Source organism: Python bivittatus, unplaced genomic scaffold, assembly GCF_059951505.1.
Source record: "Python bivittatus isolate LINGU-HERP-01145 unplaced genomic scaffold, Pbiv_v1 ctg000220_np1212, whole genome shotgun sequence".
NCBI lineage: Eukaryota > Metazoa > Chordata > Lepidosauria > Squamata > Pythonidae > Python > Python bivittatus.
Window position 1 is genome coordinate 8857882 of NW_028277048.1, and position 26678 is coordinate 8884559.

General features: G+C 43.3%; 2 protein-coding genes across 3 annotated transcripts in view; one reads left to right on the forward strand and one right to left on the reverse strand.

The window, feature by feature from the left end:
• Positions 1-2278, forward strand: part of PRICKLE3 (prickle planar cell polarity protein 3) — a 28780-nt gene extending 26502 nt beyond the window's left edge. For both annotated transcript variants that reach the window (XM_088137804.1, XM_088137805.1), the window contains 2 exons: positions 83-604; positions 717-2278. In XM_088137804.1, coding sequence (XP_087993930.1) covers positions 83-604; positions 717-1366 — 1172 coding nt within the window. In that variant the 3' untranslated portion in view covers positions 1367-2278. The remainder of the gene's footprint in view (positions 1-82; positions 605-716) is intronic.
• Positions 2279-3617: 1339 nt separating this feature from the next.
• Positions 3618-25382, reverse strand: PLP2 (proteolipid protein 2). The gene is made up of 5 exons (XM_025176820.2): positions 25153-25382; positions 10041-10196; positions 8053-8148; positions 7018-7108; positions 3618-5040 (listed from the first exon to the last, which is right to left on the reverse strand). Exons 1-5 carry the CDS (start codon positions 25240-25242, stop codon positions 5021-5023), a joined length of 453 nt encoding a protein of 150 aa, XP_025032588.1. The 5' UTR covers positions 25243-25382; the 3' UTR covers positions 3618-5020.
• Positions 25383-26678: the final 1296 nt, after the last annotated feature.

Sequence of the window (26678 nt, forward strand, 5' to 3'; positions counted from 1 at the left end):
CAGATGACCTTCCAGCCTTTGTGGGTTTTGAAACAAAGTGTTTGACTCCATCCAATGGTTTGGCCTTGTCCCTTCCCTGCAGGGATTGACCAGGGTCAGATGACCTACGAAGGCCAGCACTGGCATGCCACCGATGCCTGTTTCTGCTGCTCCCGTTGCCAGCAGCCCCTGCTGGGGAAGCCTTTCCTGCCCAAGCAGGGGCAGATCTTCTGTTCCCGGGCCTGCAGCCTAGGTGAAGACCCCAACGGCTCAGATTCCTGTGACTCTGCCTTGCAAAGCACCCGTCCTCAGGATGCTCGGAGGACCAGCTGGCAGCAGCGCCGAGTTCAGTCCCAGGGCTCGACACCTTCCTCCATCACCCGCTCTGTTTCCTTTGGGGGGCAGCCAGCACCATCAGACTCTACCCCAAGGATCCGAAGGAGCTGGAGCGGGGTGCCTGGGGATGAGGAAGAGGAGGAGGAGGTGCCCACAGAAATGGAAGAGCTCTCCGATCCAGACAGCAATGGTTCTGGCTACAGCCAGAGTTGTGAGGAGCCCGTGGAACGGGCCTCCCGGGGAACATCTACTTGCCTGCCCCCAGCCACAGACCAGGAACCAGGAACAGGTGAGGTAGAGCCAAACGGGACAAGAAGGCTGCAGATGTGCAGGGCTACTTGGGGAAGGCTTCTAGGTTTGAGACTTAGGCCCCCTGCTCTAATTGTTTTGTTTCTTCTCAGGGACCGAGCTCCAGCCACGTTTCCAGCGCACGTCTCCCTTGCGCCATTCCATGCCAGAGCTGGGGACACCCTCCTCCAAAATCTCCGACTGGAGCAGCAGTTCCACTTCCAAAATTCAAGCCTCTGCCCGGCCACGGCTCAGCGAGGGCATGGAGCATGGGATGGGCACTTTTGCCCGTGGAGGAGTTCCTCGGGTTAGCTTCCGGGAACCCTTAGTCTCAGGAGAGCCCAGCACCCCTTGTCCCGAGCAAACCTCCATGGAGACCCCGCTGCTGCAGAAGGGGGGAGCCATCCGAGGACACTCTCGCTCCACTTCAGACAACTCGCTCAACCTGGGGAGCCAGGGCTGGAGGCCCAGGAAGGGTGGGGGGGAAAGGAGGGGAGCCAACCTCTCCTATTCCGCTTCGGAGAGTGCTTTTCCTGCCTGGCACCGGCGCTACCCGCCCCGGGGATGGGACTTCAGCTCTTCTGACTCCTCCGATTCATCCTCGGAGGAAGAAGGCTACTTTCTAGGTGAGCCTATACCCTTGCCGCCTCATTTGCGTGGCGGAGCCAGCTCCCCGGAGGTCATGCCGCCCACCGAACCGACTCGCAAACAGCAGCGCCGAAGACTGCGGGTGGTCCGGGACAAGAACTGTGTGGTGGCCTGAGTGGTCCCGGCTTTTGCTATTGCAGCCCAGCCACGGTCAGGCTTCAGGGCTTGTCTGAACCGTGAAATGTTGATCATTCTGTCTGGGGGCCTCTGGAGCCACTGGCCGTTGTTCCTTCCTCCTTGACCCGTGCCTCTTTGCCAGGGATTTTCCTCAGAAAGTGACCTCTTCATCGTGACCGCTGATTCTGTTGAAACCTTTCCTCAGGGAGATTTGAGCGCTGTTTGTTTCCCCTCTGGCCTCTGATCTTTAGACCTGACCCTTGTGTGAAGAATCTGGAACTGTCTCTCTGTGGTGGTCTTTGAACTGTGGTAGTTTATTTTCCATGGTGGCCTTTTGACCTCTCGACTGTGACCTCCTGAACACAGCTTTAACTCTGTCCTCTTGAAAAGTTCAAGTGGTAGTCCTGTAAACCTCTGCACTGTGCCCCGTGAGCTTTGAGCAGCAGCTACTTACCTGGGACCCCTTGCACTTCTGTTTTGACCTTTTTACTGTGACCTTTGAATATTTGCACCATTCCTGGGTGATCCTTTTGACCCTCGATCCTTTGAGTTTTACTATTACTAATGTAAGTCTCTAGCAAGGTAGCAGTTTCAAGCTTTGGGATACTGTTCCTTTAGTAGCAAGGTGTTTGGTGGTGATGTGTGTGTGATTGTGTGCATACATTGAGTGAGGCTGAACTCTGTTCCCCAGCTTTCCACGCTAAAAGTGGAACATGGGCACGAGGTGTCTTTTATGGGGTAAACCCCACAATATATCTTCCTAATCAAACTGGACCTGTGATTCATTTTTCCCCAGTCTAGTCCCTCTGCACTGTGTGCATTTCTCAAGTTTGCAGTTTTAAAAATTTTTGGTTTTTTTCTAATTAAGAATTTTAATTTAAATGAAATTGAAATAAACTTCATGAAAACACTTCGTTTTTGGTGCTGCGGTGGATCATTAGTGTGTTGAATCTTAATACGCAAAGTAGAAAAGATACGCAAGGAATAAAGTCATGCGGGTGTTGCAGTGCGCTGGACAAAGGGAATGATTCTCTCATTACAGTAGCCTCTATTGGGAGTGAACACCTTGGTGCCATCCAAATGTTTTGGGTTAATATAAATCAACTTCTGCCAACATGATCAGTGAACAAGGATTATGGAACTTGTCATCTGGAAATCAGTAGGGTACTCAGTTGATTATCCCTGGCCTACATGATAGGGCTGGCAACCTTTTGGCGACCAAGACTGCATTTGAAATATTTTTTAAAAATGGCTTAAGATTTTTTATTATTATTATTATTTGGTACACCTAATTTAGGGCTTACACTGTAGGTTTCATTTGTTTCTGGTGTCAACACAGGAGAAAAATAAACCCGTTTTCCGCTCGGGGAGGTTTGCCAAAAGGGAATTTGCGGACCAAAGATTGCCCACTCTGATATAAGAATAAACATAATAGTATTATGTTGATCTTCGTGTCCCATCTTGGACAAATTGGAGCAGGATCCATTATTTCATTGTAGCTTAGGAAAAAACAAACAACTCTGCTTACTAGCATCTAACCCGCTGTTTTTCAACCTTGCTGGCTGAGGAATTCTGGGAGTTGAAGTCCACATATCTTGAAGTTGCCAAGGTTGAGAAACACTGATCTAACCCATCATTGGAAGATGGCTTAAATAAATATAAGTATGTAGGACATGCCCTCTCCCTAAAAAAACTATAGTTTGTTATTCAGAAGTAAACATTTTGGACCTGACTCTTCTTCTAAGACTGCTAAATCCACCCTTGGTGAAAGACAGCAACTGGTTTTGGGAAAACTGGGCAGCAGGTAGATTTCAATTCATCAGGGCAGCTGCAAGACATGGAAACTTTATTTTTAAATAAATGAAAGTTGTGATTTGTAGGATCTCCAGAAACAGAAATACAGCGACTACAGCACTAAAGACGCAGAGAAACTTCCCTCTGATGGTATGTCTGTACTATCTAGTTACTGACTGAAGGCCTAATCCTGATCTATTGGTGATTTTGTGGAGGCAACACTTGCTCTGTATACACTGACAGGTGAAACACTTATATTTAAATGTAACAGGAAAGAAAGCCAGCACAACACACAGTGCCATAATTTAGGCCTTATACAGATGGGCTATTATGAAGCCAGGGTCCTTTTCCAAGATGGAGAAGTTTCACAGATCCCTTTAATTATACCAACAATTCTCTACAGCCCAGATTGCACAAAAAAATTGTGAAGATGGACATCAAGTAAGCAAACGCAATACCAATTCAGATATAGTTTATTTGCATTTAAAACTATTTTATTTCTCCAGCAAGCACAAAATAGAGTCAAGCTGCCTGAGGGCCAACAGAAGGAGAGAATTGGATGAGAGATGGCAGTAGACATTCTCCTTTCTCTTCTGCCTCCCCCACCGTGCAGATGAGAAAAGCGTTCTAAGCTTAAGGCAATGGGATAGCCCCCTCATTCCCGAGAAGAAAATCAGGCCCGTTGCGTGTCTCCTAATATATCACTGAGCCCCAAGCCAAGGCTGTGTGCATTCTGCACTACACCAAAATAATAATTAAAAAATACCCAGAAATCAGCACCAAGGTAACCCAAGTTCTCTTCTTTTGGGGGCGGGGGGAAAATGTCCTTTATCAAGTATATGAATTTGCATATTTTATATAAAAGTTTGATATATTTACTATTTTTATTAAAAAAAAATAACCTGCAAAATAGGGCAGGGTAACGAACTCTGCATGGCACTAGAATCTTACCTCTGAGCCTGGAAATCTAATTGAGAAAACTTTTCCTTACTCGGAAGGTTTCAATAGCTGTTGACCACTCAAACTCACACCTTTCCTGCTTGCTCACAATGACTGCACACACACAACCCTGCTCCATAACCTAATGCCTTTTTTAAAACATGAAGTTCCCTAAGAGGGATAAAGTTAGGGGAAGAAATAAATGGCATAGGAAAAGTTACCAACATAGGAAGCCTTTTGCTTTATTTTAAAAAAATATTAAATTGCCTTTATCATAAATGGGCATTTAAGATAGCTTAATGAAATTTCAAACATCCTTTCATGGGGTGGAACTCGGACTCTTCAAAAGTTACAAACTTTCTTTAAAGTCCTATTTACTAGATTTCAAAACAGTGACCTATTATCTAGAAAATCTGGATGCAAGCACTCAGATTCTGGTCTACTTTCCTCTTTAAAACAAGGCAAACAGACCCCCAGAAGAGAAGACCCAATGGGCCCCCTTCTACTCCAGTGTTGTTTTCTGCAAATAGGAATAAAATGTAAAGGCCCTATTTTCTTTCCATCTCAACCAGAGAGTAAATGGAATTATTCCCGAATCTGATGCAAGGTAATCCATAGTCACACACCTGTGAAATCCAACTTAACTGGGGCTCTGCTATTTCTCTGAAGAATTCCAGAACTGCCCTTCTTTTCCACAGCTGGAATAGTTTCAGAAAGAGGAGGACCACAAGTGGAGATAAGGGGAAAGGACCTGCTAACTCAGAGGATCATCAGTCCTACTGGGCACCCAAGGAAAAGAGGCTATGATGTTGCCAAATTGATAGAGGGAGGTGGTCTCTTGGGGACAGATCCTGTAGAAGGCAATAGGGAATGCGTCCAGTGCGGTGGTTTGTCTTGAGGTGAAAGAGGGACAGTGTCTTCAAATCCCTTCTCTAGGCTCTGTAAGAAGCAGATGAAGGACAGGCAGATATTAAGCAAAGTTATTCTCGTAACCTGCTTGTTCTGGCTAGGAAAGATGGGAGTAGCAGCCCAACAATTCCAATTCTGATCTAGCTAGAAGCTATTGATCACTATTGATCACCATCCCATCCCTAGGAATAAATAAGAAGCTCCCTGCTTTGCAATTGTCAGGAAAACAGTGAAAATATGGGATATAAAGTTTACAAATGAATACAATATAAATAATATGCTCCACTGCAAGGCCCAGTAGATGAGGCCATGAAGATTATTATGTGTTCCTGGGAAGACATTTGTGTACCAGATTCCAAAGGCTGGCTTCATGAAATGGCACATCTCAGCCTTTGAATGGGTGCTCTCTCTGACATAAAAGAAAGTCTGGACAATGGGATTCTGTGCAGTCAAGGTTCCGTTCACTGTTTAAAAACTAAGCTGTAGTAAATTTTCCACTGATGTACCTAGTACTGTATGTGATTGTTGTATTTGATTTCATTTTGATTTAGCTTTTTGTCTTCGTTGCTGTTGGTTAGTTTGTTTTATCTGAATTTTTAAATGTTCTGTTTTATTTGTGTCCACGTGTTTTGTTTTTGTTTTGTAGTTCTACAAATTAAAAAGAGATGGCAATGCAATTATATTACCTCATTAAAAAAGCAAGGGAGACAAAAATGGAAAGGCTACTGTGATGCTAATAAATCACAGTTGTGTATGTATATATTTATTTCCTACCATTTGTACGCTGACTCAGTCCTAGATTCTAGGTGGCTTACAAAAAAAATAAAACAGAAAAATAAACAGAAAAATCAAGGAATTATAAATGATTTTAAGAAATGATTGCACCCATTCATATTCTTCTGCTGTTGAGCTATAAATGGAATTGCATTTGGCTGTCAGGGAATAGTTATTTTAATGAATATATATTAACAATACATTAAAATGCACTAGCACTAAAAATAAAACTGTAATTCTGGTAATGCAAAATGAAGTGTATTCTCTGGACTCTTTTCATTTTGGATTTTGATTGAGGTATAGGATATGGGCATTGGCCGATGACTTGTTGTAGGACTGGGATAGTGGGAAAGCCAACTTTCCTGGCTCTCAGCTGCCTTCGATACCATCAATTATGGTATCTTTCTGGATTGCCTATACCCGGTTTTCCTTCTTCCTGAGTGGGTGATTCCTGTTGGTGGTGTAGGGGGAGAGGTCACACCTGTGGGCTCTCTTTTGTGGTGTGCTGCAGGGCTTAACCCTCTCCCCTATACTATTCAACAACTGCTGGGGAACGCCACCCACTGCATGAGTGGAGGGATCCTCAATATATTAATGATACCCACATGTGTACATCCTCCCTGGGCTAAACAGGAGATACATTTGGGATTCTCTCCTGCTGCCAGGAGGGGAGAAGCGGACTTAGACTTGACCCTAGCAAAATAGAGTGGCTGTTGATTCAGAAGCAGTGGATTTCAGCAGGAGTCTGTCTTTAGCTCTGTATGGGGCTGCGCTACCCCATGCAGAACAAGTTTATAACCTGTGGGTCCCCTTAGGCTCACGGTTCCTGCTCAAAGAGTGGGTGGAGGTCATGTCCAGGAATTACTATTCCATATTTCTTAAAGCCACTGGACTTCCATCAGAACTCCCCGTTCGCCCCCATTGCCCATATCATTCAAAGCACACTGGAATACAATAGTCATCATAAATCATGGAGATACTCTATAGCTGAGTCTAAGAAAGGCAATTCCAGAGAAAAGAATTCCTGTGGGAGGACCCCATTTTCCCTACTGGATTTAGCAACAACTGGTATGCCTAGTTCTGGATACAGAAATCCACAAGGGAAATAAGAATACCATCGCCATTTCCCAAAAGCAAAGTTCTGAGGATCTGATCCATGCAAAAGAGAAAAGGCATCTAGGAGCCACCTAGAAAAGATCACCTTCCCAACTGCCTTCAACCCAGAAGACCTACCGGAGGGAGCTGCTGTATGGGCTTTCCTGAGACTAGGCAAGATGGTGTATGCATCATAGCCAAAGAGGATTCCGGTCAGAATTTCAAGCACCTGTTGAAAGGCAATGCAAGTTTAGTTTGGGAACTTAGGAGAGGTGGATTTTTTTCAATAGTGGGCTGAGAGTTCTTCTAGATGGACAACTCCTAGTGCTACTAGTTAAACAGATTTGGAGCTCTTCCATCTTTTCCCCCCTTGATGGATTTGAATTTCTTTTTCTGGTCAGCAAAAGACAGATTAAGCAGTGAGAAAATAATTGAGAGTTATATGTAACAAATGATGTTATCTGGACCTCCTATAAAACTGTGAGTGAAGCAGGCAAACACATGATAAAAACTTGGGCCAGAAACACCTTGTGGATAGAAGGTATTATTGTGGCAGCTACATTTTGTAATATAACCTCATTTTATTTCTATGCTTTGAGTTGTCCCACTTTTTTTTTTTTAAACTTAAAGCAGCTACTCTTTTAATTTTGCCACTAGAAGGTCTTCTACCATGACAGGATTTACACAATGTGTTGAAGCTTTAGAAGCCTGCTTTTACACATGGTTTGCTATAGAAGCTATAATAGTCTGGTTCACTTGTAACACTGGCATAAACCATTGTGTTCATTGCTACAGCATGGTTGTTTGGTCTTGACTTAGTGCAAGATATAAACCAACCCTTGTGTCTTGGCCAATTCTTTTCTTTTTTAATTGGCCTCTTTTTAAAAGAAGCAGTGAGGAACCTATGTCCCCCATAAAACGTTGAACTGTAATTCTCAGCAGTCTCAGCCAGCATGGCCAATGGCAGATGGTTCTGGGAAGTACAGTTTTGGGAAGAGATACAGGCTTCCTACCCTTGCTACTATAGCATTCTCCAGCTAAAGCGATCCCAGAATGAACAGGCCTCGCCTTGTTTGATGCATGTTCTTGAATGCTCAAAATTCCTGCCAAGTCAGCATTCCAGCTTTCTTTCTCCACCCCCCCACCCCCCGTTCAATCTCCCTTGATATTTACCCCAGCAGCTATGGCTGCTCCATCTGTGCGGCCAACAAGGACAATGATGGCTGTGACGATGAAGGCCACGGCTCCGATAACAGCCCGGATAAAATTCTTTGGAGAAGCAAGAAAAAGGTTAACTTTGAAGGGGCCTGAATTAAGCTTTAAACTGATCCAGCCAGAACCCAACCACATTATGTGCCTTCTCAGAATTAAATTCCCCTTTGGAAACTATTTTTGGATGATAACTCTATATGCAGACTTGTACCCCATCTGAAACGTGGGTTCCTCTTAACATAAAGTCTTTCATTACTCAGGTAGAAACTGCTGTAATTCTTAATCTTATTTTATGATTTATACTGTGTTGATTATTGCTGTTGATACTCAAATATTATTTGGATACTAATAGTGATTGGTAGTTTTTAAAATGATATAGTATATTCAGCTACTTAGATTAATTAAAGAAATATTTAAAATGTTAACCTATTTCTATTTATTTATATTAAACAAAACTTCATGGCTGCCCATCTTAACTAACGTAACTCTGGGCAGAGAAGAAAAAGGTAAAAACACAACTAAAGCCAAAAAACAATTTTCAAAAACCAGTCGGGCCCCCTAGCAGAATTAAACAAATAAACAATGTCAGCTTCACTAATATCCTGGCCCCAACATCTGGGGGGAAACCAGGTCTTCAAGGCCTTCTGGAAGGCCAACAAGGTGGGGGCCATTAGACTCTCAGTGGGGAGGCTGCACCATAAGGCCACTACTATGACAGAGAAGCCACGGATCCTGGATCTGCGCTGCTTCATCACAGGGATCCAGAGCACGTCTACCATGCCAGATCTGGTGGGATGAGCAGAAGCCACCAGTGACAAGTAAACTCCCTTCTTTGTGCTTATTTTTATTTTATTTTTTTTAACCTGTGTGCCTTTCCTTTTCCTTTTTTCATGTTTCATTGTTTAAAAAACATGAACTACACGATTTTTTAAAAAAAACTACTAGTAGAACATCCCCCTCAGTTCAGGGAGGCAAATGTAAGATTGTAGTCTTATACTAATCTGGATCTGTACAATACCAAAACTTCAATATAAGTGCCTTTTTAAGATTCTTGTTCCAGCTCAGAAGTGCAAAGCCTGAAATTCTAGGGCCACACATGGCACCCCAAAGCCTTGGAAGCACTCCCAGGAACTTCCAAAATGTTTGATAAATGGTAATTTTTAAGGTGAAGGTGGGGATAAGTATTACATGCCTGGCTGGAGGTGAACTGCAATTATCATATTTAATTGTACCAAATGTAAACATAAAGCAAAAGTAGTGGATGGGGCCAGTTCTACAATGGGATGTCAGGTTGTGCACTTCTGAAGTAGAACAAGGCTCTGTCATGCTAGCTGGGAATTCTGGGAGTTGGAATACCAGACTCTGGAAGTCTGCCCCTTGAAGAAGGATTAATGATTTAGCAGCAAGGTTATATCTCCCCTTGAAAGGTATAGATAGAATTATTATGCAAAACAGGCAATAACAAACAAATTAATGCAAAATGCTTCACTTTGACCCTTTTACACAAATACCAGAATATTATTTGCTTCAAATGTGGACATTTTTACTAGCATTCACACATTCTCAGCAGTGGGTTACATCAGATAATGTCTTTCAAAATATAATCTGTCCACCCAGTTAAGATATCCAGGGAGGGTCTATAGAAGGTCCCTGCCCTCAAGGTCCATGGGACATGGACCTTCCTGATGGTAGCCTTCCATTATAGACCATCTTACCCCAGAAGGACAGATAGTACCAATCCTCCTTGCTTTTTAAAGAGGTACTGTTCCCATAGCTTTGTTTGGGAGACCATCATAGTTGAGTGTTATTACTTTAATAACGTCACACAGAGTCTGTATGGATCAGGGGATGGGGGCTAGACATATTGTTAAATAAATAAATAATATTTAGAGAGAGACATAGAAATCCCTTGCCCCACCCCAGGGCTTATTGCAGAACCAAAACCTTACCGTCCATCCCCAGTGGATGAAAGTTATCTGGAGGTGTAATGAACACATGAAGATGATAAACAGGACGATGCAGTAAATCATCATGAAGACTGCCAAACCTGAGTAGCCAGGTACCCTGGATGCCCCATAGCAGATAAGGACGACGATACATGCAATCTAGGAAAGTAGAAATGCTTATCAAAGAGCAGAATGGGGGAAGAGAAACACTGAAAGAAAATAGTACAGCAAACAATGAACAAGGTAGGGAAATTCTTTCTTTTTCCAGCTTCTCTCCCAACACGAAATTTGGATACCAACATTGTGCTGAGTTGGGAAAAATAAAAATGCCCATCTTGCAAGCTAAGTTAGAAAAGCTACATGCCCTGTTACCTTCCTGTCCCTTATCTCTCTCTTTTGAGGCTGCATAACATTAACCAAGGATGGGCAGCTCAAGGCCTAACCGTAGTGTCCAGCCCTTTTTCAGTAGCCCCCTGAATCTTTAAGCGAATGCTGCCAAAATCCGGTGGCCAATTTATGAATTTCAACAGTAAAATATTTCATCCCCTCTCAATAATTCCATTGCTAGCTGACATTTATGGGCGACATAATTCAGAATATCTGAAGGGCACCTGGTTGCCAATGCCTGGGTTAGAAAAAAACATAAAGCTTTCTGTGGCAATTCTAGCTTATGGAAGAGAGAACCAACACCCAGATAAGCAGGGATTAACACCAGACAAACAATTAAGCAGAGAACAATACTCTAATCAAGAAACTACCAAGGAGAAAACCACACCTCCACCAACACTGGCAGGGCAAGCTACTGTATATAAATAGGGAGCAAACCCCACACTCACTAGCACTGATGATGTTACTACTTGGGTCATGAAACGTCTGCAAGCAAGCAACCAAGCTCAGAGAACACCAAGGATTCCACAGTTCAACCATAAGCTACATATACAGTGGAACCTTGGTTTACGAACTTAATTTGTTCTGTGACTCTGGTCGCACCCCGAATTGGTCGCAACCCGAAGGAAATTTCCCCATAAGGTTCAATGTAATTACCATTAATCCGTTCTGGCGTGGAGGACAGGGAGGCGGCTATTGCTTGGAGGGAGAGTCCCCCTCCCTACGACCACGTGTCAGGGGCGGAAAATGGCCGCGGACCACATGTCAGGGGCGGAAAAATGGCCGCGGACCACGTGTCAGGGGCGGAAAAATGGCCGCAGACTGTGTCACGGGAGGGAAAATGGCTGCGTATCCTGTTCGTACCCCGAGGTGGAGTTCACAAACCGAGGTAAATTTTTGCGGCCGGAGCTAGTCGTAACCTGAAAAGTTCGTTAACAGAGGCGTTCGTAACCCAAGGTACCACTGTATTCTCTTTTATTCCCAGTAATTCACTGCTATTACCTCTATAACATACAGTGAGGGAAAAAATTATTTGATCCCCTGATTTTGTACGTTTGCCCACTGACAAAGAAATGATCAGTCTATAATTGTAATGGTAGGTTTAACAGTGAGAGACAGAATAACAACAAAAAAATCCAGAAAAACACATTTCAAAAAAGTTATAAGTTGATTTGCAGTTTAATGAGTGAAATAAGTATTTGACCCCTTCGCAAAACATGACTTAGTACTTGGTGGCAAAACCCTTGTTGGCAATCACAGAGGTCAGACGTTTCTTGTAGTTGGCCACCAGGTTTGCACACATCTCAGGAGGGATTTTGTCCCACTCCTCTTTGCAGATCCTCTCCAAGTCATTAAGGTTTTGAGGCTGACGTTTGGCAGCTCGAACCTTCAGCTCCCTCCACAGATTTTCTATGGGATTAAGGTCTGGAGACTGGCTAGACCACTCCAGGACCTTAATGTGCTTCTTCTTTGTTGCCTTGGCCATGTGTTTTGGGTCATTGTCCTGCTGGAATACCCATCCATGACCCATTTTCAATGCCCTGGCTGAGGGAAGGAGGTTCTCACCCAAGATTTGACGGTACATGGTCCCGTCCATCGTCCCTTTGAAGTTGTCCTGTCCCCTTAGCAGAAAAACACCCCCAAAGCATAATGTTTCCACCTGCATGTTTGACGGTGGGGATGGTGCTCTTGGGGTCATAGGCAGCATTCCTCCTCCTCCAAACACGGCGAGTTGAATTGATGCCAAAGAGCTCAATTTTGGTCACATATGACCACAACACTTTCACCCAGTTCTCCTCTGAATCATTCAGATGTTCATTGGCAAACTTCAGGCGGGCCTGTACATGTGCTTTCTTGAGCAGGGGGAGCTTGCGGGCACTGCAGGATTTCAGTCCTTCATGGCATAGTGTGTTACCAATTGTTTTCTTGGTGACTATGGTCCCAGCTGCCTTGAGATCATTGACAAGATCCTCCCGTGTAGTTCTGGGCTGATTCCTCATCGTCCTCATGATCATTGAAACTCCACAAGGTGAGATCTTGCATGGAGCCCCAGACCATGGGAGATTGACAGTTGTTTTGTGTGTCTTCCATTTGCGAATAATTGCACCAACTGTTGTCACCTTCTCACCAAGCTGCTTGGTGATAGTCTTGTAGACCATTCCAGCCTTGTGTAGGTCTATAATCTTGTCCCTGACATCCTTGGACAGCTCTTTGGTCTTGGCCATGGTGGAGAGTTTGGAATCTGATTGACTGATTGCTTCTGTGGACAGGTGTCTTTTATACAGGTACAGTAACAAGCTGAGATTAGGAGCACTCCCTTTAAGAGAGTGTTCCTAATCTCAGCTCATTACCTGTATACAGTAAAAGACACCTGGGAGCCAGAAATCTTACTGATTGATAGGGGATCAAATACTTATTTCACTCATTAAACTGCAAATCAATTTATAACTTTTTTGAAATGTGTTTTTCTGGATATTTTTGTTGTTATTCTGTCTTTCACTGTTAAAATAAACCTACCATTACAATTATAGACTGATCATTTCTTTGTCAGTGGGCCAACCTACAAAATCAGCAGGGGATCAAATAATTTTTTCCCTCACTGTAGCTGTATCAGACCATTACACCTAACTAAACTTGGCGAATCTTTAAAAAGCTAAGCGGGGGCTGTCCATAGATTGTACTTGGATGGGAGACCACCAGAACGTTTCAGGGCTGGAAAGTTGAAAAACATCTCAGAATGTTGTAATGGCCAACTATTTAGATATTGTTGCCAAAATAATTACATGTATAAATGAAGAAAACTCTGAAGAGCTGAACTTGGCTCGAGGAAAATTTTACTTTGCTATACACACAGACACATACATAAATATCCCCACCTTTAACAGGAAAAGGTTAGGAAGAGAGACTTCCAAGAAACGGTGAACTGAAGATGCATCCACTGAGAGTGGAGCTGATGACCGCAGAGGAATGAAGAGCCAGTGAGTGGACTGGCTCTTCAGGATTCCTCTCCAGACAAGGAGAGGACTTGGGATTGCCCACAAGTGCTCCATACAGTTGCTCCTTGCAATGAGACCACAAGATAGTGGTCTCCAGCGGGTTTAGAATCTGGGAGATGAGGGAACACCATCTTCGCTCAAACTGTGGTCAGCACCTTTATGGACACAGGGTTCACATACTTCTAATCTCTTTTGGAAATTGCTTATTAACTGCTTTTCAGCTATTAGGAACCTTTGGAATGACAGATTTTATATCACTGGGTGAGTGTCCTTCAATCCTTCACAAAATAAATTTTAAATACAAGTTTAAGGACTTAAAGGAATTCTTTTTTGAAATAAACAGCAAAAGGGTGATTAGAACATTGATTTTGGAAAGTTACAAACACAGCAAGGGTCCAGATGGATTTGAAATAAGATTTTGAAATTAATTATAAGAATCCTTCCTGTGGGGAAACTGCTGTTGTTTTGAATTCTTAAAAAAAAATATAATAAGATGGGACTTTGAAGGTTGGACACTAGAGGGAACTAAAGATTACAATTAAAGGAGAAGAACACTTAAATTTGATTTACTAATACAGACTGGTTTGAAAGCATACCATCTGCAAGTAGATAAATAGGTACTCCCATCTTGGTGGGAGGAAACGCTGGCGGCACTCTGCGTGGGGAGCAGGAACTGGTGCTGGACCTGCCTAGTCATGATTGGCGAAAAAAGATTGGCGGAGGAAGAAAGCCCAGATGAGCCGACTTCCTGCGACCGCTGCTGGCAGAAACTAGTAATTGTGTTAAATAAAAATAATCAATGTTGTACACTGCCCAGAGTCGCTTGTGTGAGATGGGCGGCTAATAAATGTGATGTATAAATAAATAAAATAAATAAAGTACTTTAACATTGGATATTTGTGAACAATGGATCCAGAGGTTAATTTTAAGAGTGTCTGCCATTATAGACAGACGGAGGTTAAAAGATAATATAGAACAAATTTTACCAGACAAGACTGAGACTGATCTGAAAGTGGATTTAAAAATGACAGGTTACAAGAATGATATGGAAAAAGATGCTACACTGGATATACAAATGAAACCGGCTGATATCTTAATAATTAAAAGGGATATACAAACAACAAACCAAAAGGGCGACCTTCCTATAAAGAGACTTGTTAAAGTTTTGAAGAATTTTGTAAGAAGGGACAAAGAAAAAATGAAAAATCAAGTTCTAGGACATTATTTGAATGGATTAAAGATCGTTAAAAGTAAAAGGAAGGAATATAAAGTTGGTATATTTGATCAAGGTTAAAATAGATATATTGTTATCTCTGGTAACCTTTAATGGACTTCTGCTCACTAGGACTGAATGATGAGGTTTTAAGGATTTGCTTATAGATAAGAGATGAGGTATGGGAAGAAGAGATCATTTGTTGTATTTTAAGAGAAGGTGACAAGTTACTAAAATTGTTAATACTAGTTACGATGAAGGGGGAAGTCATTTCTCAATATATTTCTTTCCTTTTTCTTTACTATATTCTTATCTTTCTTTCTATTTTTTATTCTCTGCACTATTTTTTATTTTTATTCTTTTATTTTTCTTAGTTTGTATTAGTTTTTACCTTTTTAATTGTATTGTTTAATAATATTACTATAAAAAAGGAGAAAGGTTAGGAAACGAAATTAACAATTCAATGGAAACTTAGCCTCAAGGCAATGAACCTTTGAAAAAAGACACATAATTACATTTGCTTGCATTTTAAATAAGCTTGCTAATTTATATATTTGGGAAGGGGAAGAGAGATCCAAAGCATTTCCAAAAATGACATTAACTGTATTGTGTACTACATGATAAAGTTTACTAGGTCAGTAAAATATTGTCCAGATATAGATTTTGTTTTTCCCTCTTATGACTAACACATACCTTCACTTTTGATACAGCCTGGTAAAGTACTGTAATTTAAAGTACTTCTTTGCACACGCAAATACAGAAAGCCATGTGCAAAGATCAGATTGGCCTTGGAGTGCCATGGCAAGAGGTCACTCTCCAAGAAATGAATGACAAAAAAGTGAACAAGGAAAGGACATCATCTGTATTTGGCTTGACTCAAATTAAATTGTTAACTAAAACATTTAATATGATTACTTCCCATACATATAGTAACTTATACTGTAGTTTTATTTATTTGGCAAGAGGATGTTCTTTTCAGTAGCAACTGTAGAATAGCTGGTACTTTGAGGCTGAATTAATTCTTGCCCTCTTACTTTTTACAATATTGGTGAAAGCAGCCATTTTTAATAGGACTTTTGGAAAGGGAAGATACTTAATAAAGGACAGCAACTGATATGGATAAGTATTATGGTTTTATGATATAATGGTGTTATCATGTCCTAACACTGTAAGCTGCCTAGAGTTTGGTGAGTAGATGCATACAAACTATTGTAGCACATACTTACATACATCAACATCAGATGTCAATATTCCTTAAATCATAGCTTCCACCTCTATTAAAATAATTTGAAAACAAAATATTAAGAAGCCATCCAGTCACTAATGAATTAGCAATTGAATGCCCACTGAAAAAGGTCTTTGGTGCCTTTCCGAAGGCCAGGAACAAGTGTGGTAGTTTATGTCATAACCTTGGGGCCACCACTAAAGAAGGCCTGCTATTTGGCCCATGTTACTCTCTAAGCAGGCCCTGGCTCTGTCTAGACAACTTTGCAGGGTGGGCAGTATCATTACCATGAAAGCTACAATTTAGCAGCAACATTTGGAAGGGTGCTTAAAGACTGGTTGCACTTTGGGGGCAAAAATTTGTGCACTCGTGAATATAGTGAGTTATGCAGAAGTGGGTAAAATTGATCCATCAGATACTGCCTAACCAATTCCCAGCAGCTCCAGCCCACATGACTGGGAGTTGAAGTTAACTAACATCTGGAGGGCTGCAATTACCTATCCCTGCTTTCGGGAATACCTAGAGGTCCCAGGGAGGGCCAGTTTGATGTAGTGGTTAAGGCACCGGGCTAGAAACCAGATGACTATGCGTTCTGGCCCTGCCTTAGGCACAAAGCCAGTTGGATGACCTTGGGCCAGTCCCTCTCCCTCAGCCCTAGGAAACAGGCAAGGACAAACTACTTTCAAAAAACCTTGCCAAGACAACTGCAAAGATTTGTCCAGGCAATCACCAGGTGTCAATGCTGATTCAAAGGCACACACACACACAAAAGAGGTCCCAGGGAGGTACTGTTAATCGACCCCTTCAGTTTACTACCACTTGATATGAATCTGCTTTTGATTTTTTAGAAAAGCAGATTGTCAGTCCTCTCGACTTTTATTTATACCCAGGTATCAGGGAGAAAAGTAATCATTCCTTAAACTGAATCAAGCCATGTCTCTGTATGTACGACACAGGACTCCTCCCAAGATGCACCAAAGCAAACTGAGAGTTGACTGCAGGGCTGTGCCAGCTGCAGCAACCGAGAACCACATTTGGTGGCTAGATCTGCCAGGTGGGAGCCGTGAAGACAAAGGCTCAATCTGTTTCTCAGCATGCTGGGCCAAGACTAGGCAGAAGCATGTGGAGTCCAATCATCACTAGGGCAACTGCTAAACAAACCAGGAATCTGCTGCCAAGTATGCCAGGCCAAGAATAAAGCTTTAAAGAAACAGGGACTCATTTCACAGGGCTGTGGAGGTAGGCAGGATACAACTGGCAAAAGTAACACAGAAGCATTAAAAACAAAATGGGGGGGGGGGGGAATGGCAGAATCAGATGAGAGCAGAAGACAGCCTGGGGTAGCATAATAGCTAAGAACATTAGCTGTGAGACTAATATCTATATTCTACGCCTGACAATGACAATATTGCCAAAGACTACTGTATATAAATAAGCCACCCAGGCCCCCAACGTATAATTTAACTGAATTTTACATTTTAGCTCATTTGTTTGCCCTAGGCTGAAGACTAGGTTTGCCGGTCACCCAGGGCATGCATCTTCAACAGCAGTGTGTGCTGTAGAAATCAGTCAGTGAAGCTCTCAGCATTGCTGCCTGTTCATGCAACTCTCTTTGAAGTCAAATACAGTTGGCTAGCTTATAAAAGAAGAATCCAAGCCAGCTCAAGAGAGGCCAAGAGCAAGTCACATTACTATAGCCACCACCAAGCCTAAACCAATATTCAGATGCACATTATAAATAAAGAGAAGTATTTGGAGAACTACAACTGAAAGACTAACGCACTGAACATCTCCTCTGGATTAGCTTCCTGCCAGAGCTGCCTCATGAAATTTGTAAAACTCTTCCTATGGTCTCCAGGATGGCAACCGAGATTCTGCCCTGCTTTCACTGGAATCAGGAGACTGGATTTCCCCAGTCATTCTCAGGCAACTGAACACTGCAAGGTGTGGTGGTAGGGAGGAGGCCAGTGACTCCCTTCTGGATTCAAAGGCGACAGAGAAGAATAAAAAATTTCCAGTCTGCCTGCAACCCAATCTAACCGGGCAAGTGTCATTTCCTCTCTTCCTGTGTAACCATTATAGCAGCCCACCTAATCAAGAACCCAGTCCCCTAAAACTGAGCCCAAAATGCAGCAGAACAAACAGTTGTAGGTAAATGAAGTACAGCAGACCAATCACAGTTATTTGTTTGTAAACTGATACAGAAGTATTCAAAACATGTGACTAGGAACACTAGCTGCTAAAAAAAGGAATTAAAATCTGTAAAACCAAAAGGGAAAAGAACAGAGTTTACAGCCAGCAGGTTGGAGGGTTTTTAAAAAGTATTTAAAAAAAGGTTTAGCCATAGGATTAAAAGAAATTTTCAGCCTGCCTGGATCTTAAAATATACAGTGTCTAACTGGACTTGCAGACTAGAAGCTTGTTCTTGAACAGACAGTAAGAATTTTAATCTCAGTTTCTAAGACTTGGGTCAAAGGACCTGCACTGTATAAATCTTATATACATACAGTAATAAGTTTATCACATCACACTATGATTTTAAAAAAAGTGGGTTCACTCAACACAGTCACCCCTCCAAAAGACCCATTATGGGTTACTATGATGTGTGAATCTAGTCACAGATTAATCTCTCTCAGATTTACTTAAAAGTGAAATGCACAGACATTTTTGTGTGTGCCTTATTTCTTTAGTTATAACTACGTTTAATACCCTCTCCTCCTTACTCTCACTTTTATAGTTATAGTTGGATTAGCAAATATTATAAAGGCTGTCATAAAAGCAAAAAACCTGAGTAAAAATAAATTTGAAAATGCTGCTGAGTTCTTTATGGTTTTTAGTCAGACCCAACAGAAAATTGAGCGTTGCTTGCATTTGAAAAAATTCCCTCAAAACTATGGTTGTTATTACAATGTATATTTTATCCTACTGTGGATTAGGTAGAAAGGGAATGTGGACATGATAGGTCTGGGAAATTTCGTTTTCATTTTTTTCCTTTGCAAAAAACCCATAAACTCCAGTGAAATTCTGTGGTTTGTATACAGTATTGCCAAAGAAACTGTGACCTCGCTTCTTCCTTTCAGCCTCTTTACAACACTGCTCTTGCCTGGAGTTTTCCCATCCTTACCTATATGTCAAGATCATTTTAGAATCCAGGACAGAACATCAAAGGTATGGTTGTTCTATTTTCCCATCAGTGACTTATACGATTTCTTTTATATGGCATCCCCATATGATACTCTCATCTTATCAGTGACACTAGTTTAAGTCATCCTTAGTGATAACCTAGTTTTCCCCCCTCTTATTCTGTCACCATCCAAGGACTGCCTTAAAGTGCATAAAACCTGTTAGGTTTTGTCCCTCATTACTTTGAAGTCATGTGATTGTAATAATTGCAAACAGATAATAGAGACAAGACAGGATCAGCACTGGGGACTGCAAATTTCATGCCAGTTTGATTTCCTGCCAGCTCAAAGATACTTCACCTCAGCAGGAGGGAAATGCCCACAATGTCTTCAAGTCATTTAGCCATTATTGTGCTGATGTGGGAGTTAGGAGGACATCCCCTCAGTAGTGAGGTGGCCCAAATTAACAAGGAAAATTCTAGTTTTAGAGATGGTAGTATATTGATTTATTTCAATATACTTCTATACCATCAAGGCAGCATATATAACTGCGTGGGTTTGCACAAGGGGCTTCATATGACATGTGAACTCATCTGAAAAAGTGAAACCAGCTCAAAAAATCAGAGCTCAGAAAGGGAATCTTGCATCCTCTTGGTTGCCAAATGAACACCTCACAAACCATCTTGGGTCTATCCTCAAACAGGCACCTTGTTATACGATCTAAGAAAATGTTGCAAATTAAAAACATAGTAATTGCTAACAGGTTACAGAAGGGATTCTTCCGCTTTCATTATGTGCTTATATAGAAGACACGGAATTCCAATCTAATGTTCCAGTTAGCAGTATGATTTGGGTGACTATTGTTATTCCAGATCTGGACTGCAATAAATGCATTTGTGTATGAATTTGTGTACTGGGAGTGACAATGATCTTACAGGGTCATTTAGGAACTGAAAGCTGCTGCTTTGCTCATCCCACATGAAGAAAATGACTAAAAAAACTTGATTATCTTGATCTGTGCATCTTCAACTGCACAGTTCAAGAGCTCATGGAGTGATAGGGTGCGGTGCAGCACAGGCAAGGAAAAAAATCTTCCCCTTGTTCCTTTCTTCTTCTGGGTCTTGTCAAGACCTGCTATTCCCAGCTCCAGAAAAATACATCTGTCATTCCCAAGCTGAAAAAACACCCAGCCCTGCAGCCTTAAAGAAACACCCTGTTCTTTAAGAGTAAAATTCAATTTATTGCTCTGATGACATTTGTGCATTTCTTCATTAGCTTTCACAACATAGAGTCACTGTAAACTGGACAGAGTTTCAGAAGACAGGTTTGTATTTGCATCAAGCAAAGAAGTTTACCAATCTCTCAGCCTAACCTACCTCACAAACTTCTTGTAAGGATAACATGAACATTCTAGCTAAACTTGGTTCATAAATCACGTTAAACCTTAGTCTGCTTTCGCACTGGTTTGCTAAACAAGGCACAGTGATTTGATTTATCCATATTGTTGCCAAGAAAACTGCATATATGTGTCAGTTGTGTCACCAAGAGTTGAGTGACTGAAAAGAAACATTACCTTTTAAGCCATAAAGCATGGTTTATAAACTACAATGCCTGGTTGCTACATCAAGCTAAGCCAAAAATAAACATAAGCATAAACTATGAACCCAGCCAGTGGATCCTGCCATAAGCCATCTGGAGGAAAGCTGAGATATGCGTGCAGGAGGTGCTCTGAACCCTTGGAAGAAACGCACGCTTTTCGGTAGTTCTCAGGAAACTCAATTTCTCAGCAGTGATGAATCCATGGCTTTGGTCAAAATAAAACTAATTGGATTAAGACTCAGACTCCCGCTTGATACTTCTTGCTCTCAACTGGAAAGCATTGTTTCAGTTAATTATTAATGAATGTAGTGAAGGTTATGATACTAACAGGCAGACAACCCAACCAACTGTTCTGATAGATGCAGTAGAGCAAATGTTAAGCCCATTGTGGAAACAGGGATCTTGTCTGGTCCTGCTATGCAAGGTGAAGAAAGGATTCCTCTCCATCCAGAAATGCTTTTTTGGCAAGGACAGGGATGGAGCACAAAAGTATGAATACACAAGCACCCTTGCAAGTTGATTATCTTGGGGGGTAAGGAAGCACCAGTCTTCCAGATGATGAACCAACTCTCAGCACATCACACCATTGATCTTGCTGCTCAGACTGCTGAAAGTTGGAATTCAGCAACATCTGGAGGGCTTCAGAATCCCCCCTCACCTATATAATGTTTCAGATAATTTAACAAGTAGGATTGGCAGTAAAATGTTACAGTATGGAATGCTGCAGCCAACCCTCCCTTTTTCCAAGTTGCTTTATTCTAATTTGCCATCTTTTGTTTTCTGTCTGAATGTACAATTTCATCCCCAACCCAATTTTTTGGAGCCTGGAGGTTTCCTTAAACCTGTCAATCCCTTCCCCCATGTTATGTAGTTGGTTCTTTTTTGATTGCATAATGATTCACACTCTGAGCATGGGTGCAATTAATGTTTATATATTGACATTTTAGTCAATTGTTCATTGTTAAAAATTCAGAATCATACTTTATTTGCTACCATCAAAATTTCAATCTGGTTGGAATTTATACCTTGCCTTTCAATAAGATTTGAGGTTACAAGATATGCATATTGCAAGCACACCAACTGCACATATAATTTTCCAATGATGATTGAGCATCAGTTAGGAAAAGATGACCACGTAATGTCTGTGTTCAGATACCACACTGCCATAATGTGGTTGGTTTGACTTTGACTTAGTGTGTTGTGTGAACACAGCCACTGTGTTTGTTAACTACAGGTATGGTTTAACATGCTAAGTAAACTCAACTTTGTGATTTATTCAACAAACCATGGTCAAGCACTGATGGCTTTGCTTAGTGCAATATATAAACCAAGTCTATAAGAAAAACCATACACAAGCATATTCAAGAGATTGCAGACACAAACAAATGAATGTCAACACCTGTACCATTTCACAAATTCATATCCTAATTTCCTTTTCCAAAGACAACTAGTTCCAAATGCCATTTATAATACTTATGCATTTTCATGCAAACTATAGGTTGGCCCCCTTCCTAAATGGAAGGTGGCTCCTTTCACATACAGTAAAAGAAAACAGGCAGCAAATGTCCTCTTTACAATGAGTCAGCTGAGATGAAATACCATTTTTGCTCCACCCTTCCTTCCAGTAAAGAATAACCAATTTAACATTCCCTGGAGGATATGTGCTTGTTTTCCACATTCCTTCTCATTCTTTTCACATCACATCATCTGTCAGGGATATAGGATGACATCTTATACTATAAATCCCATACAGTTGCCTAAATTCCCCCAGGCATTGTGGGAGGGATGTTAGTTTGGGAGTTCTAGCATGGGTGTGTCTGTCCAGTGGTTTGTGCTTCTACTGAACATTGATGCAGTTTTGGTTAATCTTTGTTTTAATGTTATTCTATTTTTGTTTGCTTACTGCCCGGAGTTGTTCTTGGATAGGTGGATGGCCATTTTTTTTATTATTATTATTATTATTATTATTATTATTATTATTATTATACGGACTCACCAATTTGATAACCTACATTCTGTAGCTGCAGGCAAAAACTGGGTGGGTTTTCACATAATTCTAAACCATAATTTTTCAATGATGGTTAACTGAACAAGCCATAATCATCTGAGTTCACATATTATTCTAAGCCATGTACCACAATGGCTTAGTGTAGTGTGTAATATTGTATACCTATAACCACCTCAAACCCCAATACCGTATGCACATGTATCGCACCAAGCATCAAACAAACCACATTACTGAGTCTTAGTGTCTTGTGTGAACCATTTGTCTTATATTTTTATCTCTGTATATTATTTGGAAAATGTTGCAGTTTTCATAAGCAGATACATACGAGTTCCTCCCGTTATCTATAAACATGCACACTGATGTTCACAAAGATCCTATTATGAATTTTGAAGAACAGCATTCCAGATGAGCCCTCTTGAGCAGATGGGTAACTGGAGACCCTTGGGAGTTCTTGTTTGCAATTCTGCAGGCGATGGGTAGGAGGCAATGCGTACAGTAACTGGTTATTTGTGTCGCCCAGATACAATGGCTTTGGGTAAATAAGAAATAAGCAGTATCAATTCCCATTAAAACAGATTCAGAGCAGACACAAAGTCTATCTGAAAGCTAAACCAGCAACAAAAAGATAAGCAGAGTGATCACCGGAAGAATAGCCAGAGATAGAAAAGGCATAACAATTTATCAGCGGTACCGCCGGCTACACTGCTTCTTCGAGTGAGCACTTTTAGCGCCTGTACAAAAAGCAGACATTCAGCAGGGGACACTTCTAAGGAGACAAATACAGTTGGATCAATTCTGGGTTTATGGAAACACACACGTGCGCACGGCCCTGCCAAGCATGTCAAGTCGCAGGGCAACAACTCCGAAGAGCTCTCCACAACCACAGGTACACATCGCGGGTTGCAATCCATGAAGCCTTTAAGTCTGGGACAATTTCGTTTTTTTCCTTCAAAGGGCAGTTGGTGGCAGGGAGGTAAACAGCCACCGCTACCGAGCCAAACCTAGGCGCGGCTGGCTCTCCCACCCAATTTAGCTCACAGGGCTCCGCCTGTCTGCGCCCAGCCAGGGCAGCGCAGGGAGCGGCTCACGTCACGCTCGTTCAGATGTGCGCGCACATGGCACAAAAGCAGACGAAGGCCTCGGCACGCGCTCAGCCGCGCCCAAAGGCTCTGAGCAGAGCGGGGCAACAAAAACCGGCCGATTTTTAACAGTCCCGAAGGTCGCCGAGACATTATCCTTAAACTGCCCGCTCCGCCGCAGCCTTCTCTCCTCCCGCAGCAGGGCCCCGCGGCTGCCCCTGTTCAGAAGACCCGTTGCGACTCTAGGGAGGACGGCTGGGTGAACATCTGCCGCGCGGAACCTCCATCCCCTTTTCGCCAATCGGACGCTTTTCTAGATGTGTTGGGTTGCGACAGCCATCACCCCACGTGCTCCAAGTGTGCTGGGGGACACAGTCCAACACAGCTCGAAAGGGACCGGGCCGACCCAGGCGGCTTTGCGGGTGAATCGCGTGGAAGGAATCCCTGACCCGCCGGTGCTCAAACAAACCGGAGGAAGGAGGGGCGGAATGGATCGAAAACAGCGAGGGACGGGGAAAGAGGCAGAGACCGGACAGAGAAAGGCGGGCAACACCGCAGGCAGCCCGAGGGCGCGCGCGGGGCTGGGGGAAGGAATCAACCTCCGCCGCCCATTCCCGTCTCTGCTTCGCTCCGGCCCTCTAGTTACACATTCACACCAACTCGGCAGGCCGATCCGGATCGGTCGCGCCTGAACTAAAGTTCTGAGTTCTTCCCCTCCGGCCGGGGCGCGCATTCGCCACTTCCGACCCACCTCCTTAACCCTTCCCTCGGTGAACGTCTCCTTCTCCCGCGCTAGGGCGTTTCCCGGTCGGCTCGGGAGTTTTCAAAGGCTCAACTAACCCCGGTCGCCTGGCTTCCTGCACCCTCGCTGCAAACACAACCTTATAGAGCTTGGAGGCTTTTGGTGGAAGGTCAGCCCCAAAGCAACCACCTTTCCCTCCTTCCCCTGCCCCACGCTCGGGGTGCTTCCACCTGGGCGGCTCCAGATCAAAAGGCATGCACGGCGCAGCTCTTCCAGCTCTTCCGCCTTAACGGAAAACTTTTTTTGTGGAAGGAAGCAAAACGCAAAAGCTCCTGGAAAACATCGGGGACGTTCTAAGCGAAATTCTCCGTTGACACCTGGAAGAAACTTCCCCTCTCCCAAATCACGGATGAGGCAGAATGGCCACCTCTGGAAAGCAGGTTTGGGCCTCGCGTTCCTCGAGGTCTGTATAGGAGAGTACACGGCAGATTTCTCTCCCCTCTAGTGCAACGGGTTATTATGACGCCTTGGCTTCTAACCCCTTCCTCCTCAGTTACCTCAGAAGCCCGGCACTAGGGTTTGGAAGCGGGGGGGGGAGACATAAACAAATAAGACCGAACTTCTGACTTGCTAGGGGGAAAGAAGCGCCACCGCCCTCCTCCACCGACGCCTCCTTTTCCCACCCTCCCCGTCTTTCCTACCCCTCGCAGCTTGCTTCCCCGTCCATCTCTGTTCCCGCCTTACTATTTCCACGGCAAGGAGAATTCCCCTTAGGGAGCGGATGAAGCTGGAAAACTGGTCCATGCACCCCTTGGAGGCGTTGGACGACTCCATGGCAACGGCGGGATGCCCCTCTTTCGAAGGGGGGAAACGTCGAGTTTCTCTCTCTCTCTTTCTCTCTCTCCCCCGACTTCTCTGCAAGCCAGCCTCCTGTCTAGCGCGGGCTCGCCAAACTGGGCGCGGGCGGGGAAGCCTGTGGGCGAGGTGTGGCTGCCGAGCTGGGCACGGCTTGGTGGTTAACAGTCGCTGTTCCTTTAAGGGCAGCCGGAGACGGGAAGGCGGGCTGGTACTTTCTGAAAAAGCAGCCGAGGCCGGAAAGAGGTGGCAGGCGCGGAGTTGCTGGAGGGATCGCGAATAGCAGCGCGACTCCGTTTGAAAGCTGCGGTTTCTGGCCTCCCTCCTCTGGAATGCAGCGGGGCTCGCTTTCGGAGTACAGCTGTGGAGAGCTGCTAGCTGCGGAGTCCCAGATTTTGTAGGTGCATCTGCTTCCCTGGGGAGACAGCCCCACCACCGACGCGCTCCGTAGCAGGCGCAGGTTAACCGCGCGTGCGAAGGGAATGGCGAACAGAGGTGGAATCCGAGCCTGTGATACTCAGTGTCCGCTTTTAGTCCCACAAAAGGGAGGGCGTCTGAGCACGTGCAATCGATGTTGCAACCTTCCCCCCCACCCCCCCCGGCAGGACACCTGTGCATTTAACAGGGAGTGGCAGGCAGAAATTCAAGTGAAACTGAAGGTGCTGTCCCGGTTGAAGGGATAAACATTGGCCGGGATACTTCCAGCCTTGTCACCTTATGGCCCTGGTGTCATGTATGCAGACTTTCTCCTCGCTTTCATTCCAGAATCTTTCCTTTTGCTTTCAGTAAAGTTTGAATATAATTGGGATGTGTCCTAAAGCAAAACTGCAGTCCTGTCAAACATTTTGATTTCTACCAAGCTTTGGGGAGGTAGTAGGGCAGAAGTTTTCTTAACATAAAATTATACTGCTGCGCGGAAGCCTTTTGGAGTGTGTGTGCGCATGTGCAAACTGAACTGCACCACTGACCACCAGCAAGTGTTAACTTGCTGAGTTTAACTTTAAGGATCCTCCTGTATGTGAAAGATAGGTGGGAGCAGCTGTCATTGGTGGCACTTCCCAAATTTCCAGTTTTAATATCTGGCCCTGCCAGGTAGGGCTGAAAGAAAACCCAACCTGGAAGTTACTGCTAGTCAGTAGTGGTGAAATTGGTCTGGCTTTATATTTGCACAGTGTGGCTTGTTTGTGGCTTGGCATGCTGTTTGAACCAAGCCAGTATGGTTGTAAACCATGACTTGGACCTTTGCCTTTCTGGAAACAGTAGCTTAGTCAAAGAGTGGTCTGTACAGCAAGCCATGATGTAATATCCTGGGAAAACAGACCTTATAAGGCACTTCTGAATCTTCCTATGAGCACTGCTGGGGTGTGGGAGAGGAATCCCACCCAGAGAGAGTGTTAACTACTTTTTTTTTTTTT